Source organism: Myxine glutinosa, chromosome 11 (assembly GCF_964187855.1).
Source record: "Myxine glutinosa chromosome 11, kmMyxGlut1.1, whole genome shotgun sequence".
NCBI classification, from domain to species: domain Eukaryota; kingdom Metazoa; phylum Chordata; class Myxini; order Myxiniformes; family Myxinidae; genus Myxine; species Myxine glutinosa.
In genome coordinates this window covers 89,273,759-89,290,345 of record NC_136271.1, presented here as the reverse complement: position 1 = coordinate 89,290,345, position 16,587 = coordinate 89,273,759, and the positions used below count along the sequence as shown (strand labels likewise).

General features: G+C 43.0%; 1 protein-coding gene across 8 annotated transcripts in view; it reads right to left on the bottom strand.

Annotated features, from left to right (window-relative positions):
* Nucleotides 1-16,587, bottom strand: part of LOC137437105 (neuronal cell adhesion molecule-like) — a 361,237-nt gene that overhangs the window by 50,087 nt on the left and 294,563 nt on the right. For all 8 annotated transcript variants that reach the window (XM_078786852.1, XM_078786854.1, XM_078786851.1 and 5 more), the window contains 4 exons: nt 9,834-9,935; nt 7,580-7,777; nt 7,315-7,385; nt 1,703-1,931 (listed from right to left, as the gene is read on the bottom strand). In XM_078786852.1, the coding sequence (XP_078642978.1) occupies nt 1,703-1,931; nt 7,315-7,385; nt 7,580-7,777; nt 9,834-9,935 (600 nt within the window). The remainder of the gene's footprint in view (nt 1-1,702; nt 1,932-7,314; nt 7,386-7,579; nt 7,778-9,833; nt 9,936-16,587) is intronic.

Here is a 16,587-nt window from a genome sequence, read left to right as displayed (position 1 = left end):
ACTCATTGTTGGATTTACAGTCACATCCTGAACCAGTTTCCTGCTTGCCCGGCTGCTGAGTTTAAATGGGCGACCTGATCTGGGTAGAGTCTGGGTGGTATGATACGTCTTCCTCTTCTTTATGATGGATTCACCATAATCAAAGGGATAATGAGGGACTTTGAAAACATCTTATAACCCTCTCCTGAACGGTGCTTCTCCATCACTTTATGTCTGACTTCTTTGGAAAGCTCCTTGGTCTTCATGGTTACCTTGTTGTTTGACCAAGTGATTTTCACCGTAAAACTCCTTAGATGATTGGGGGAAGATTAATTTTTAAGTTAAACTACTGATTACACACAGGTGAAACCTATTAGACATATTTTGTAACCTTTCAAACAAATAATTTGCTCCTTAAGTGGTTTAGGGTTAATTAGGCAAAGTGTTTGAATACTTATGGAACTGAGAATCGTCTGATTTTCTCTGTTAATATTCACATTTTATCTGTATTTCTTAGTTTTATCACTTTGGAGTAATTCTTGAAGAATGATATATTAAGAATGATGTGAAAGGATCATGAAATAAGCTCAGGTGGGTTCAAAGTGTGAAAACTTTGGGGGGGGGGGGGGGGGGGGATGGGGGGGTCATTACTTTTGCAGGCCACTGTATTCGCTCTACAAAGTGCTGTTCTAGTTTTACATTGGATTTCAATGCTAGACTCAAAGTGATAAAAGACGTCATGGGTAATGGCTTAACGTGTGCGGTGCATATAGATTACCATCTGAAAAACTTGTTAATGCCAACCATTCGATTCGACCGTGCCCTACAGCGTGCGATATGAAGGAGCATTTCGACAAAAGTAGAACAAAATTCCATTCTCGAGGCAAAAAGATCGACTTTGATAACCGAGCAACTCCAACAACATTGCGTTGTAACACACACATTCAGTTATTGTTCACTCGGATATCAAGGAAAGGAATGACGGGATCATTGATCAATTACGCGTGATTACAAATGTGACAAATGCTCCAGTTACATTTACCTGCGCATGTTGAATGTGTCCTACTCTGCTCCAAAATTCCTTCTTCCAAACATAAGGAAACTCTTCTGGATTTGTCTTATCTCAATGTTTTTTGGCTTTTTTTTTTTAACATTTGTGCTCCCATTATAATTATAATGAATTATTGTGTATCGTCTATGCATTTATTTTGTGTTTTTTATTGCAACAATTTCTTGTGTACGAGTCTTATTCATGTAATCACATGCTCGTAGGCCTCAAGTGTTACACTCTCTGTTTCCTCCTTCTTCTTCTTCTCTCCTGCTGTTCTTTTGTCCCCTTGCTCGTTGCATCCACATGTTCACTGCATCAGTATCAGTGTGTGGACTTGTACACTCCAGCACCTCACCCTTCCATGAGCCTAGATTTTTGTAAGCATAAACAGACGTCATCATTGATACAGCCGCATCATGGTGCATTTATCACTGGAGAGTAGTTCTGCAACAGCACACATTGCGACATTTTTCCACCTTGCAGGATAATCAAAGCTCATTTGTATTCATTTGATTCCATGAACACACTGTAAATTGAGGTTTTAACCTGTGCCACACCAGACTTATGTCCTTTAAGGTAAAGACAAATGAGGCATGGTGCGACCTTTTGAGAAACACCTAGTTGAATAAAGAGAATTCAATAAATAACATAAAAGTGAAAATGCAAACTTACCATCCTCCCCAGAGTATCCAACGATGATCTCGGGCTCGGGAGCAGAGCCACGGCTGTTGACGGCCTGGACGGATATTTGGTAAGGCGTGAAGGGGGGAGCGTCTCTTATGATGAAAACTGGACGAGTAACGAACGCCATGTTCCTTTTTGTATAATCCTCTTCCTCAAGCAGAAGCCAAGCTACCCGATAACCAAAGTCAGGGCCATTTCTCCTGAGATAATCCACTGGCTGCAGGGAGAGATCGGAAATAACAGAGCAGACTCACTCCCTTGAAATCATGAATGTCGTGCATAGCATGATACTTGCGAAATCCATAAAATAAGTTGTTGGCCTATGATGACCTCAAAAAAAATTGGTGGTTGAATTCAGTAACCAGATATGCAAATCCTCTTAAAATTTCAAGTAAATTGGATGAAAATTGAGGATTTTAGAAATTTGGCCTATGTTGACCTTTTGGCCTATGTTGACCTCAAAAATAGTTGGTAGTTGAATTCAGTGACCAGACAAGCAAATCCTCTTAAAATGTCAAGTCAATCGGATGAAAATTGAGCATTTTTTTTTTTTAACATTTGTGCTCCCATTATAATTACTAGGGCATGCCCATACTATATATAAGCTAGGACGTGCCCGTACGTGGGTGCCCGTTCCTTGCCAAAAAAAACAAAAAAAAAAACATGAATGGTTTGGTCCATTCGCAACGACCACAGAACCCCCCCCCTCTATTTACATGCAATGGTTTGGTCCAAAGCGAACGGTTTGGTCCATTCGATGTGATTCGATGATTCGATGTGAATGGTTTGGTCCATTCGCAACGACCACAGAACCCCCCCCCTCTATTTACATGAATGGTTTGGTCCATTCGCAAAGCCAAAGCGAACGACCACAGAACCCCCCCCTCTATTTACATGAATGGTTTGGTCCATTCGCAAAGCCAAAGCGAACGACCACAGAACCCCCCCCCCCCCCCTCTATTTACATGAATGGTTTGGTCCATTCGCAACGGCAAAGCGAACGGCGAACGGCTAAATCGCCATAGCTCGGTAAGTACTTGTCCGATTAATTTCAAACCTTGAAAAGGCACATCCTCGGGTCCCCAGCAATATACCTGGCAAGTTTCAAGTATATCGGACCGGTAGTTGTCGAGAAACAGCGGTCACAGACAAACAGACAAACGTACAAACGTACAAACGTACAGACAGAGATTACTGGAATTATAGATAGATAATGAATTATTGTGTATCGTCTATGCATTTATTTTGTGTTTTTTATTGCAACAATTTCTTGTTTCACATAAGTTTGGGGTTCGGTTGCGAGAGGACGCTGGCGTTGCATATTCGCCGCTTCTCCGACTGGATGGATGTACAGGGTCCGCTTCTACCTTTCTGACCTGACATCTCACACCTGTCCTGCCTTTTCACACCCGCACGTGCCGCGTGTTCTCCGGCTGGATAACGGAATCTGCTTTTGATGGTACGGAATACGGAATTCGAAAGGCCCGCTCCCGTTGTTTGTGGCCGTGGCCTTGTTTGCCGGTGGCCTTGTGGCCTTGTTTGCCGCTGTGGTCTTGATTAGCGGCTGCAGTCGTTTGCCGCTGCGTTTGCCGCTGCGTTTGCCGCTGCGTTTGCCGCTTTGCCTCCTCGACCTTGGCCTCGTACTCGTCCCTTCGCTCCTGCCTGGCATGGCTCTGAAGTACTCCGCCGCAAGGCTTCTTCTGCTCAATACCCGCTCCACCCCATCATGCATCTCTGCCATCAAATCAAATGGACTCCTCCGACGACCCAGGTACATTCACCGTGGCTCCGGTCGCAAGTTTGTTTATTCGCAATCAGGTCACTCCATCCCCGTCCTCTGGTCGGCTCAGCGCACTCTCACTCTTCGTCCCAGCGCACCTGGTCACAGCAACCCACACGATCGCACCTCTTGCCTACGAACCCTGGCTAAATCACCTGAATTCATCCCTGCTGTTCAAAACAACATCAAGCTCACCCTGTTCAACACCCGGTCCCTCAACAATAAATGCCTCATCCTGAACGAATACATCCTGGATAACAAACTGGACTTTCTCTGTCTCACCGAAACCTGGCAACAACCTCTGGACTACTACACACTCAACCTCACCACACCCAGTGGATATTCCTACGTCAATAAACCACGCTCGGAGGGCCGAGGTGGTGGAATTGCCGTTATCCACCGTCAAGACATCAAGACCAACCTCATCTCCATCTCATCTGCTCCATCATTTGAACACCTGGCTTTAAAACTCTCTGGTCACACGCAGTCAGTCATGGCTGTCGTCTACCGCCCTCCCAAACCACACCCATCATTCCTGTCTGACTTCTCCTACTTTCTGACCCAGCTATGTTCCCTCTCCCCCTCAATCCTCCTCCTTGGTGATTTCAATATCCACATGGACTCCACTGACTCCACAATAACCACTGACTTCACTGATTTACTCACCTGCTTTAACCTCACTCAACATGTCGACTTTCCTACCCATATCCGTGGTCACATTTTGGACCTTGTCTGCTCCACTGGATTAAATTTGCACCATCTCTATGGCTCCGACCTCACCCTCTCTGACCACTTAGCCATCACTCTGACCATCAACATCCCCGCCCCAACACCAAGGCATTATCGCACAATCAACTTCCGTAAGCTAAACGCTCTTTCACCTACCTCATTCTCATCCACCCTCTCTGAAAAAATGTCCACTTCTCCCTTCATTGACCTCCACACCCCTTCCGACCTCACTGACTACTACAACCACACTCTCTCCTCCTGCCTTGACCAGCTTGCACCTGTAAAAACCAAAACAGTTTCTTTCACCCATTCTGCTCCCTGGTTTACCCCTGAACTCCACCTGATGAAAACTCGTGCTCGCCAACTTGAAAGACTCCGCAATAAAACGGGTCTCACAGTTCACTCCCAAGCCTACAAGGACCACATACAACACTACAAAGATGCCCTCTCCCACGCCCGCTCTGCCTACTACTCTCAAATTATCCACTCTGGCTCCGGAAACCCAAAAGCACTCTTCTCGACAATAAACAAACTCCTCCGCCCCCTGAACACCACCACCCAGTCATTCACAGTAGACAACTGCATCTCCTTCCTCTCTTTCTTCCAACGCAAAATTGACAACATCTACAACAGCTTGACCACCGCCGCACCCGCTCCCCCTCCAACCACCTGCCCCCCCTTGTCCTGCCATCCCCTGTCTCGGTTCTCCCCAATCTCTCCTACTGACCTCTCTGAACTCCTCATAGGAATGAAAACTGCCACCTGCACTCTTGACCCCATCCCCTCCAGCTTTGTCAAAGCCTCCCTCCCTGCTCTCTCTCCACTTATCATTGCAACAATAAACTCCTCCCTGTCTACAGGCATCGTCCCACCTTCCCTCAAAATTGCTGCTGTTACCCCCATTCTAAAAAAACCTGGTCTAAACCCTGACACCCTAAACAACTTCAGACCCATCTCCAACCTACCCTTTCTGTCAAAAGTTTTGGAACGCGCTGTAGCCACTCAACTCAAACATCATCTCTCTGCCAATAACTTGTATGAAACATTCCAATCCGGATTCCGCTCCAACCACAGTACTGAAACTGCTCTCCTCAAAATCACCAACGACCTTCTCCTCTCCTCTGACGCTGGCAACCTCAACATTCTCGTCCTCCTCGACCTCAGCGCTGCCTTTGACACCATCGATCACACTATCCTCCTCACCCGACTTGAATCCACCTTTAACGTCACCGGCACTGCCCTCTCTTGGATTAAATCATACCTCTCTGACAGATGCCAGTTCATCTCCATCAATAACTGCAAATCCCCCACTGCTCCCCTCCCCCAAGGTGTCCCCCAAGGTTCAGTTCTTGGCCCCCTCCTCTTCATCCTTTACCTGTCCCCGCTCGGTCACTTAATCCGCCGTCATGGTCTCCAATTCCACTGCTTCGCTGATGACATCCAGCTTTTCATCTCCACCAAGTCCGTCTCCACCGACACCCACTCTATCCTGACAAACTGCATCACTGAAATAAAATCCTGGCTTCAAATCAACTTCCTCAAGCTTAACTGTGATAAATCTGAAATAATCATCATTGGCCCAAAAACGCTCACAAAATCCACCCATAACTTTGCCCTCAACATCGACGGTATCCCAGTATCCACCTCCCCTCACATCCGGAATCTTGGCGTCATCTTTGACCAAACCCTTTCCTTCGACAAATACACTAAACAGATCACAAAGTCAGCCTTCTTTCACCTGAAAAACATTGCCCGTCTCCGCTCATCCCTCTCCTCCACGGCTGCAGAAACCCTCATCCACGCCTTCATCACCTCCCGTCTGGACTACTGCAATAGCCTCCTCTATGGTTCACCCTCAAAAATCACCAATAAACTCCAATACATTCAGAACTCCGCTGCCCGTCTACTCACTCATTCCCGGACCCGTGACCACATCACCCCCGTCCTTTACAAGCTTCACTGGCTCCCCATCCCCCAGAGAATCCAGTACAAAATCCTCCTCTTGACATACAAAGCCCTCCATAACCTGGCCCCATCCTACCTGGCTGACCTCCTCTCCAGACACACTCCCACCCGCAACCTCCGCTCTGCTGGTACCAACCTCCTGACCCCCTCCATCCGGACCAAATTCAGATCCTGGGGGGACAGGGCCTTCTCCATCGCTGCTCCCACCCTCTGGAACTCACTACCTCACACCATCAGAGACTCCTCCTCACTCACCACATTCAAAACATCACTAAAGACCCACCTGTTCAACGCTGCATTCAACATTCAACCCACAGCATTTAACCCCTGACTATCTCTTCTCCTTCTCCCTCCTTTTGCTTTAAATATTTCCCTATTGATTCTTGTCTTGTCTTTTTGATTCTTGTCTTATATATATGCCGTATATCGCTGCTGTTTGTTTTCTTGATTCTTGTCTTTTTGCAATTGTTGTTTTCATGTATTGTTATGCATTATGTTTTCCACTCTGTCAAAGCGCCTTTGGGCTTCTGGAAAAGCGCTATACAAAATAAATGAATTATTATTATTATTATTATTTTAGAAATTTGGCCTATGTTGACCTTTTGGCCTATGTTGACCTTTTGGCCTATGTTGACCTCAAAAATAGTTGGTAGTTGAATTCAGTGACCAGACATGCAAATCCTCTTAAAATGTCAAGTCAATCGGATGAAAATTGAGCATTTTAGAAATTTGGCCTATGTTGACCTTTTGGCCTATGTTGACCTTTTGGCCTATGTTGACCTCAAAAATAGTTGGTAGTTGAATTCAGTAACCAGATATGCAAATCCTCTTAAAATGTCAAGTCAATCGGATGAAAATAGAGCATTTTAGAAATTTGACAAAGTTGGTGACCTTTGGCCTGTGTTGACCTATTGACCTTTTGACCCCAAAACCAATAAGCTTCTTGCTTATGACAAACTCTAACATTTGGTGAAGTTTCGTGAAGCTCGGTTGAAAATTGTGACCTGCAGGTGACTGACATACAAATACACAAACAAACAGACAGAATAACGCACAAGACCAACCAATATACTTGAAAAATCTTCCATTTTCGCAAGTAATATACAGTCATCGGAACATATTTTACCTTCCAGGTAATGACAACATTGGCTGGCGTGCTTCCTTCACCTTTCACCTCAGATGGGTTACGGTCAGGCACTATTAACAACAGGAACAACAACATTTGCGTTAATTCTACCTCTAGGTAAACGACTTTGAATACAAAATATTAATATTCATTTATGTTTCCCACAAAAATCCAAGTTTCAAATGTACGAAAGTAAGTACGTATAACCGACACAAGGCTCGTATGAGACGAGACGTTGCTTAGTGAATCCACATTCATATCTCACCAGTGGCCTTAGTTTGGAATCGCTCGCTTGGCCTGCTGGGCTCTCCAGTGCCTGCCTCGTTCAGGGCCTTCACTCGGAAGCAGTAATTGATATAAGGCCTTAGAGGAAGCTCAGTGGAGGTGACTTCGCCAGGAACAGTCTTGAGCTTGTGCCAAACACGTGGTTCATACATATCCTCTTCATATTCCACAATAAAAGCTGGCAATAAATGGAAAATGGAAAAATATAAACACCAGTATCAGGTATTTGTTTACTCGTATCAGAAAATCAAGTACATCTTCCAACTCCGTCTCACTCGATACAACCTCTAGACACTAGATGGCAGAACCACACCAGTAGCAAATTCCATACGATTCTGCGTTAAGGTGCACACGACACGGTATGGAAAAACCTCACAAAGAAGACAATAAAAGGTATGGCTCCGTCTGAGCATGACACCTGGCCTTGAGAAAGTATTCTTACCCCTTGACTTTTTCACATTTTGTTGTGTTACAGCCTGAATTAATTAAAATGAATTAAATGCAAGTTTTTTTTTGTCACCGATGTACACGTAATGTGGAATTTTACTACAAATAATGGCCTAAACGTTTGAGTCGCTGAACTTAGCATAGTGAGAGAACAATAAGGGTCAGCGTAACTCGATCAATTTTGTTGATTTCATCCATTAATATCAATATCATCTCAAAATTGGCTGTGCATAATTCAACAGGTTAAGCCTGGTGTTGGCTTAGCGGTTAGGGTGCTGGCTTGGGATCCTAGGATCCTGGGTTCGAATCCCGGTCGATCGCTGAATTAACACCAGGGGGGCTGACTCAACCTGTCATTCTTCCGAGGTCGGAAAATTGAGTGTCAGTTCACTCGTAATTCCCGCAAGAGGCGACTAACAGGGTTGGTGGCAGGAAGGGCATCCGGCGGTAAAACATTGCTTCAAAAAAGGGGACCACGGTGCCCAAAAAAGGCCAACCCCTGCTCTGTGGGGGAAAATGGCCTCTAAAGGTGGTTCAACAGGTAATTTTAAATAAAACTCTCAAAGATATGCGTCTTACTATAATTCACCAAATGTCCGTCCGTCTGTCCGTTCGAAGGTACCGCAAAAACGGCTGAACCGATCGCAACGATATTTTGGGTGGGTAATCCTATGACCCCCTAGAATAAAAAAAAAAAAAAAAAAAAACACCTTTAGAGGCCATTTCCCCCCGCAAGCGGGGGTTGGCCTTTTTTGGGGACCGTGGTTGTTGTTGTTTTTTGGTCCCCTTTTTGAAGCAATGTTTTACGGCCGGATGCCCTTCCTGCCGCCAACCCTTTTTGTCGCCTTTTTACGACAAACAGGGAATTACCAGTGAACTGGTACTCAATTTGCCGACCTCGGAAGGATGACAGGCTGAGTCAACCCCCCTGGCGTTAATTCAGCGATCGACCGGGATTCGAACCCAGGATCCTAGGATCCTAAGCTGGCACCCTAGCCGCTAGCCCAACACCAGGGCTCAAAATAGGCAATATTGTTTTTCCAATTTTCCAGTTTTTCCAAACACGATGGAATAATATTTACCGATATGAACAGTGATGTGGCTTTTGTTGAAATTCTACATACCAGGAGAGAGTAGATCAACTCCTGATGAACTCTTCCTATATAAACGTGCGGGTCCGAAGCAACACGGCAGCGTGTGCAAAGCGACTGAGAAACAGGTGTAGCGGCCGTTTCCGTGTTACAGATTCGGCGCGCACTCTTCACTCATAAACGTGCGACTGAGAAAGACGTGTAGCGGCCGCTTCCGTTTTGCAGAAATCAATCTTTTTTCAAAATGGGCGCCGTGTACTGTTTAGATTTTGATGATTTGCGTGTGATATGATTCAACGGATGTTTATATGAATCGTTTAAAATAAAAACAAAAAAGCCTTCAATTTCTGAAATTTTGCCTTTTCATTTGGGCCTCCCAATTGAAGCCCCGCCCATAGGGCGGGTATCGTTGCTAGTTTTTATACCAAACTTTTGGTGCTTCTTCAACAACACCAGGTAACCAATTGTGACAACTGAGTTTGTGCTGCAATGGAAGAAAAATGTTTTCGGATTGCATCAAAAACGTACCTTTCGACAACATTTTACATAAACAAATACAACGATGAGACATCGGCAAAATGGCATCGGTTCATAGGTGTGCGTATATCGACCTGTGAAGACCGCTTCATCATCAGACTCCTGATACTGATCAGGTGACATGGAAGCTTCAACACGTTCCTTTGACCCTGGGCTCACCTTCAGTTGGGCTGTTATTTTCGAAGCCAGGAACCCATGATAACTGGACGCTGTTTGTCCTTTTATTAGTCAACTGCAGGTTTCTGGGAGCATCAGGTAAGTCTAAATGGGTCGACAGGATAAAAACCAAGACATAGCAAGTCAATCACAGCCTTGCAGGAATAAAACAAGGAAACAGACTTCACTGATTATATGTTAACGAATGTGATGATTATATCATAACTGTCATGAATGCAAGTAACGGTTGATTACTATGTTGGATATAGTTAAACAGATGTTTACACTACAGAACTTTAAAATACAAGAAAACAAACTCGACATAATAACAATAACCCCAAAGCTTTTTGTGCTGCACTCAAGGCAATTCACAGCAAAGAGCCCGGAACAGGTGAGAGATCGCGCTTTTATAACACGTCGATGCAACAGCGACACGGATTGGTTCATCAGCCATGACGTAATTGGTATTCTGAGTGCCCATTGGTTGACTCGGTCACCACTGTCCCTGGCTCCGATTGGCTGGAGCGGAGTTGTCGGCAATGACGCACCATTTGCATCATTACCTTGTACGGAGGGGCTATGGGGTTCCCCCAAAGACAGGGACTCACCATTTGCAGACATACCATGTACAGCGGTCGGGGAAACACCTTTAATCTTTCCGTGTTGAAAGAGAATGAGAGAAAATGTACAAATTCCTTTTGACGACGCAATGTAGGGTCCGTGTCATGGATGAAGGTTGCTTCTAACATACGTAGATGTAACGTACTCCGGCCTCGGCTCAATATCGTGAACATATCTGCATTGTTCTGGTCTGCACAATCGAGGTTGGCATCCAAGTGCTGTGCAATGGCCGAAGAAGAAGAAGAAGAGGAAGCAAAAGAAGAAGAAATGGTCGACGGTCCTTGAACGTTCTTGCTCGGTCCTGTTGAGTCTTCATTCCCAAGTTCTTTCCTCGAATCGCCAGGGGGACATCCGGACATGCTGTTTGATACGCTCAGCCAACCTTTGGGTTGTACGGCCCACGTACCGAGCTTCACATCGGCACTTAAACTCATAGATAACATTGCAGATTTGTGAGGTGGGCAGCACATCCTTGTTGACCGACGTGAGCAGACGGCGACAGGTGAAGATTACTCGAGGTTGCACAACCAGGTACGTGTTTGATACCGTATGTTTGATTTGTCCTTCAAACCTTCGTGATGATTGTTACATAGACATGCTTATAAATGCACTATCTCTCACCTGTTCCGGTCTCTTTGCTGTGAATGGGTTATTGTAATTATGTTGTGTTTGTTTTCTTGTATTTCAGATATATTTGTCAGTTTCTCTTGTGCAATAAAATAGAGAAGTTTCCTTTAAGGTTCCGATGAGACTTGTTTTTATGAAGAGATGTTTACTTCCTCCACCGAAGGTGGATGGAGATTATGTTTTCACCCCTATCCATCCGTTTGTCTGTCTGTCTGTGAACACGATATCTCAAAAACGTTACGGACGGATTTGGACTAAATTTGGTGGAGAGGTTGAGTGTGTGACAAGGAATAAGTGATTCAATTTTGGGGGTCCGGATTCAATTTTGGGGGTCCGGATTCAATTTTGGGGTCCGGATTCAATTTTGGGGTCCGGATTCAATTTTGGGGTCCGGATTCAATTTTGTGATGACTCGCCAATACTATCTTTTGAATCCGCATCCGGATCAAATAATTTTCTAAGCAATTCTTCCCCATGATGGGGTGATGGGGCCAAAAAACGATATTTAGCATGATATCTCAAAAAGTTGTGGGCAGATTATGACAACACCAGTTGGATGAGTTGGTTAGGTCCGAATCCAGATCTGGTCTATCATTGGGATACAAAACAAACTGTTCAGCCTGGCGAAGGTACGCGCTTTACCTAGTGCCGTTCTATTTGTTTTTCTTTTATCCTTTTAGCACAATTCAAACTAGAATGAAGCCATCACAAATCTCCATGGCAAGAAAGATGGGGAAAAGTTCCGAATAACCCAATATCGAGTTTCAAAAAAAGTCCCTGTTTTGACGCCCGTGACCATTCGACCCACCCTTGGGGCATGAATCGGGGGTCAAATCAAAAAAATTGTTACATATTTCATGCGTCTCCCAATGTTGATTGCATATACAAAGTTTCATTAAAAACTTTTTTTTTTAATGTGCCCGTAATTACATTTTTCGGTATTTGACCTCTTGACATCGCCCCAGGGGCGGAGCCAAACCGACACAGCTCTCGCACCTTCTTGTCATGTGGTGATCATAACTACCAAGTTTGCTGAATTTCTGCTCAACCGTTTCGGAGGAGAAAACGTAACGGACAGACGGACAGACAGGGCCGATTACAATATCTCCCCATTTTTTCACAAAGCGTAGGGATAAACATGTAATTACAATAAAAAGCTCGCAGCAGTACGTTGATCCACTGAGAAATTGTTTTTATTTATCTTGTTCAATACTAAAATCTGCTGACAGGAAGACTGGCAAACTTTCTTTGTTGGTTGTTCTTAAAGTAATAAATTTCGTTCACCAGCACCGACTCTTTACATCAGTGGGTTTGCTGGAAAAACAAAAGATAACCTGAAGGTGGTCTGCCATTACACACCTAAAAAGCTTTCCGATGATAAAATATGATATAAAAATGAAATGACAGTATCACAATGAAGTGAGCAAGATGAGTGGTCAAAAACTTTGTATTAACAGAGATAAAATAACAAGTAAATTCACATTACCCTCACATAAACAAAACATATTATACTTGTATATCTTTAAACAAAAAGATATCCCCTTATTCCCCCTTTACTTCCTACTTTTCTGGGGACTCACCAAAACTATCCTTGTTCCAAAGTTTTTGATCATTCCAAGCAAAGTACGGGCCATTAAATGCCTTTTTTGAATTGTATGAGCAATTAAATAAAAACAAAATGGAAAGAGATTAAAATGGATAAGATGGATTGAAACGAAAATGGATAAGACCAGGAAATTCAATGGAATTTTACCAAGAGTGTCCCGAGAGCTGGGGACTGGAAGGGGAACATTTGGGGGAGTGTGGGGGAGTGGGCCATCCTGAGCATCTGACAGCAAGTGGAGAGGGAAAGGAAGATAAAGAAGTGTTAGTTTTTGGTGAAGGGGGTGGGTGGGGGGAAATAGGCAGAAAAAGACAATAAAGGATATAAACAAGACAACAAAAGGATATAAACAAGACAATAAATGATATAAACAAGACAATAAAGGATATAAACAAGACAATAAATTATATAAACAAGACAATAAAGGATATAAACAAGACAATAAAGGATATAAACAAGACAATAAAGGATATAAACAAGACAATAAATGATATAAACAAGACAATAAAGGATATAAACAAGGAAATAAATGATATAAACAAGACAATAAATGATATAAACAAGACACTAAAGGATATAAACAAGACAATAAATGATATAAACAAGACAATAAAGGATATAAACAAGACAATAAATGATATAAACAAGACAATAAATGATATAAACAAGACAATAAAGGATATAAACAAGGAAATAAATGATATAAACAAGACAATAAATGATATAAACAAGACAATAAATGATATAAACAAGACAATAAATGATATAAACAAGACAATAAAGGATATAAACAAGACAATAAATGATATAAACAAGACAATAAAGGATATAAACAAGGAAATAAATGATATAAACAAGACAATAAATGATATAAACAAGACACTAAAGGATATAAACAAGACAATAAATGATATAAACAAGACAATAAAGGATATAAACAAGACAATAAAGGATATAAACAAGGAAATAAATGATATAAACAAGACAATAAATGATATAAACAAGACACTAAAGGATATAAACAAGACAATAAATGATATAAACAAGACAATAAAGGATATAAACAAGACAATAAAGGATACAAACAAGACAATAAAGGATAAAAACAAGACAATAAATGATATAAACAAGAAAATAAAGGATACAAACAAGACAATAAATGATATAAACAAGACAATAAAGGATACAAACAAGACAATAAATGATATAAACAAGACAATAAAGGATATAAACAAGACAATAAAGGATACAAACAAGACAATAAAGGATAAAAACAAGACACTAAAGGATATAAACAAGACAATAAAGAATATAAACAAGACAATAAATGATATAAACAAGACAATAAAGGATATAAACAAGACACTAAAGGATATAAACAAGACGATAAAGGATACAAACAAAAAAGAGGATATATTGTACAGAAAAGGAACAATGCTAACATATGTTCGGCACACCGTGAGAATGCAATAGCCACTGTTGGAACAACAAAGCAGAAGTGAATCCATTGTAGGCCTACAATCAGATCGATAGATTAGAAACATAAGTAGGCCGAGTGACTATAAAAGAGCATGACGGCAGAAAACCTGTAATTCATTGTTTCTCTTTACTCCCATTAGCCCCCCTCCATATAAGCTCGAGCCTGTTGTTGGCTTCACGGTTAACATTACTGGCCTAAGATATTAGGGTCTTGAGTTTGAGCCCCTGTCGTGCTGTTATAGTAACACCAGATGGGTTGTCTCAGTCGGTCATCCTTCTGAGAGCCGCAAAATGAGTACCCACTTTTTGGTAAGAATGAGCCATTCAAGGATCTTGTGTCAGAATGGCGACCGGTCCACGATTGTGCCCCCTAGTCAAAAGCAAAACTGTCTCTGCAGCCATATGTGACTGAAAACACAAAAGGGAGTGGTGATTCTTCTTCTTCTTCTTATCAGCTCACACATACTTACGTTCCTTCCCTCTCCTTTCTTATGTCATTCACTCCTTTGCTTGTTGCGTCCAACTGTTGTCCCACCGTCTGTGCATTGCCTTTCTTTGCCCTATCACATTACCTTCTTCATCTTCCATGAGCCTAGACAGCATGCAAAAAAAAATAGCCCTGAGTGGGCTGACGGCCATCTGTTAAGGTTGCAGCCTCTGCTGATTTAGGGGGATACCCCGCAGAACACCCATGATCCCCTGGAAGCCCCCCTTTTCCAAAATCTAAAAATGTTAGACCGAGCGATCCTGCGGACCATCGCGTAGAAGGACTGTACCAGGTTTCAGAGTAATCGGTTGGTAAATAAGGGACGAGTAGGGATTCAAAATCTCAGGGGGTAACCCCCTCCACTACCGGGAGTCCACATCATCCGAAATAAAAAAATTGAAGCCGGAGCAATTGTGCAGGCTACTGTCCTGTATTTATGTTTGAAGTTTCAGAACAATCAGCTGGTGATAAGGGAGGAGTAGCAAAAATAACAAAAAGTTAATGGACAAATGGACGGACAGACATCTGGACATCACAACCCATTTTGTAAGCTCATCTCTTCATGAATCGAGATGAGATGTCATAATAAGTGAAAATAAAGACGAAGCAATATTTACGATAACGTCACTTCAACTGACCCATTCACACATTACGACATTGCTCACACACAATCTTCCGAGGCAGGTTTTGCACAGGATAATCCAATTTTTGTGTCAGAGTGGTGACTGATGATCTGGTGTTGATTTGAATATGAATATGCAGATGATCTGGTGTTGATTGGGGAGAGTATGGATGGACTGAAGGAAAAGATGAACAAGTGGAAGGAATGTATGGAGGCAAAAGGTCTGAACGTGAATATCGGAAAGACGAAGGTGATGGCAAGTGGTAAAGCATGTGGTGAGGTGGAAAGAACTGGGAAGTGGCCGTGTGCTGTGTGTAGGAAGGGTGTCGGAGTGAACTCCATTCAATGTACAATGTGCGCTGAGTGGGTTCATCAAAATTGTAGTGGTCTGAGAGGGTCATTTACCAGTGTGGCAGCCACATTCAAATGTAAGGTGTGCACAGAGGGAGCTGCAGATGGAGGAAATGTTGAGTTGGATCTTGGAGACGGCATGAAGCTGGAAGGTGTGAAAACATTTTGCTACCTCGGAGACATGCTGAATGGAGAAGGTGGATCAGACTCGGCAACGGTTGCTAGAGTGAGATGTGCATGGAAGAAGTTTCGGGAACTGAGTGGCGTGCTGATGATGAGGGGAGTGTCGTTGAAGCTGAAGGGAAAGGTGTATGCTGCATGTGTGAGAAGTGTTATGATTTATGGGAGCGAGACATGGGTAATGAACGTAGAGCAGCAACGAAGGCTGGAAAGGGTGGAAATGCGAATGGTTCGACGGATGTGCGGAGTATCGTTGAGAGAGAGGAAGACAAATGATGAATTGCGAAAGATGATGGGAATAGAGCCTGTGATGGATGCTGTGAAGAGGAACAGGTTGAGATGGTTTGGTCATGTGTTGAGGAAGAATGAAAGTGACTGGTTGAGAAGAGTGATGGAAATGAATGTAGAAGGAAGTAGAGGACGGGGAAGACCGAGAAAGACTTGGCTAAAGATGGTGGAAGAAGAAATGCGGGCAAGGGGGTTAACAAGGAGAGATGCAGAAAATAGGGCAAAGTGGAGAAGATTGTCTTGGGGACCGCAAGGCTAACCCTCGCTCTAGCAGGTTAAATGGCCTTAAAATGCATGTTTGTTGTTGTTGGTGTTGTTGTTGTTGTTGAGAATCCAATATTTACCTCGCCAGTTTGACAACACAGTGAGGTTTATTATAATACAAGCAGCTTGGAATTTAATAATGAGGTTAAATTGAGGAAATAAAAATGATCAAGCAATGATAGGAGAGAGAACAGAGGGTAGTGGAGTGAAGGAGGAGTGAGGAGAGAATGAAATG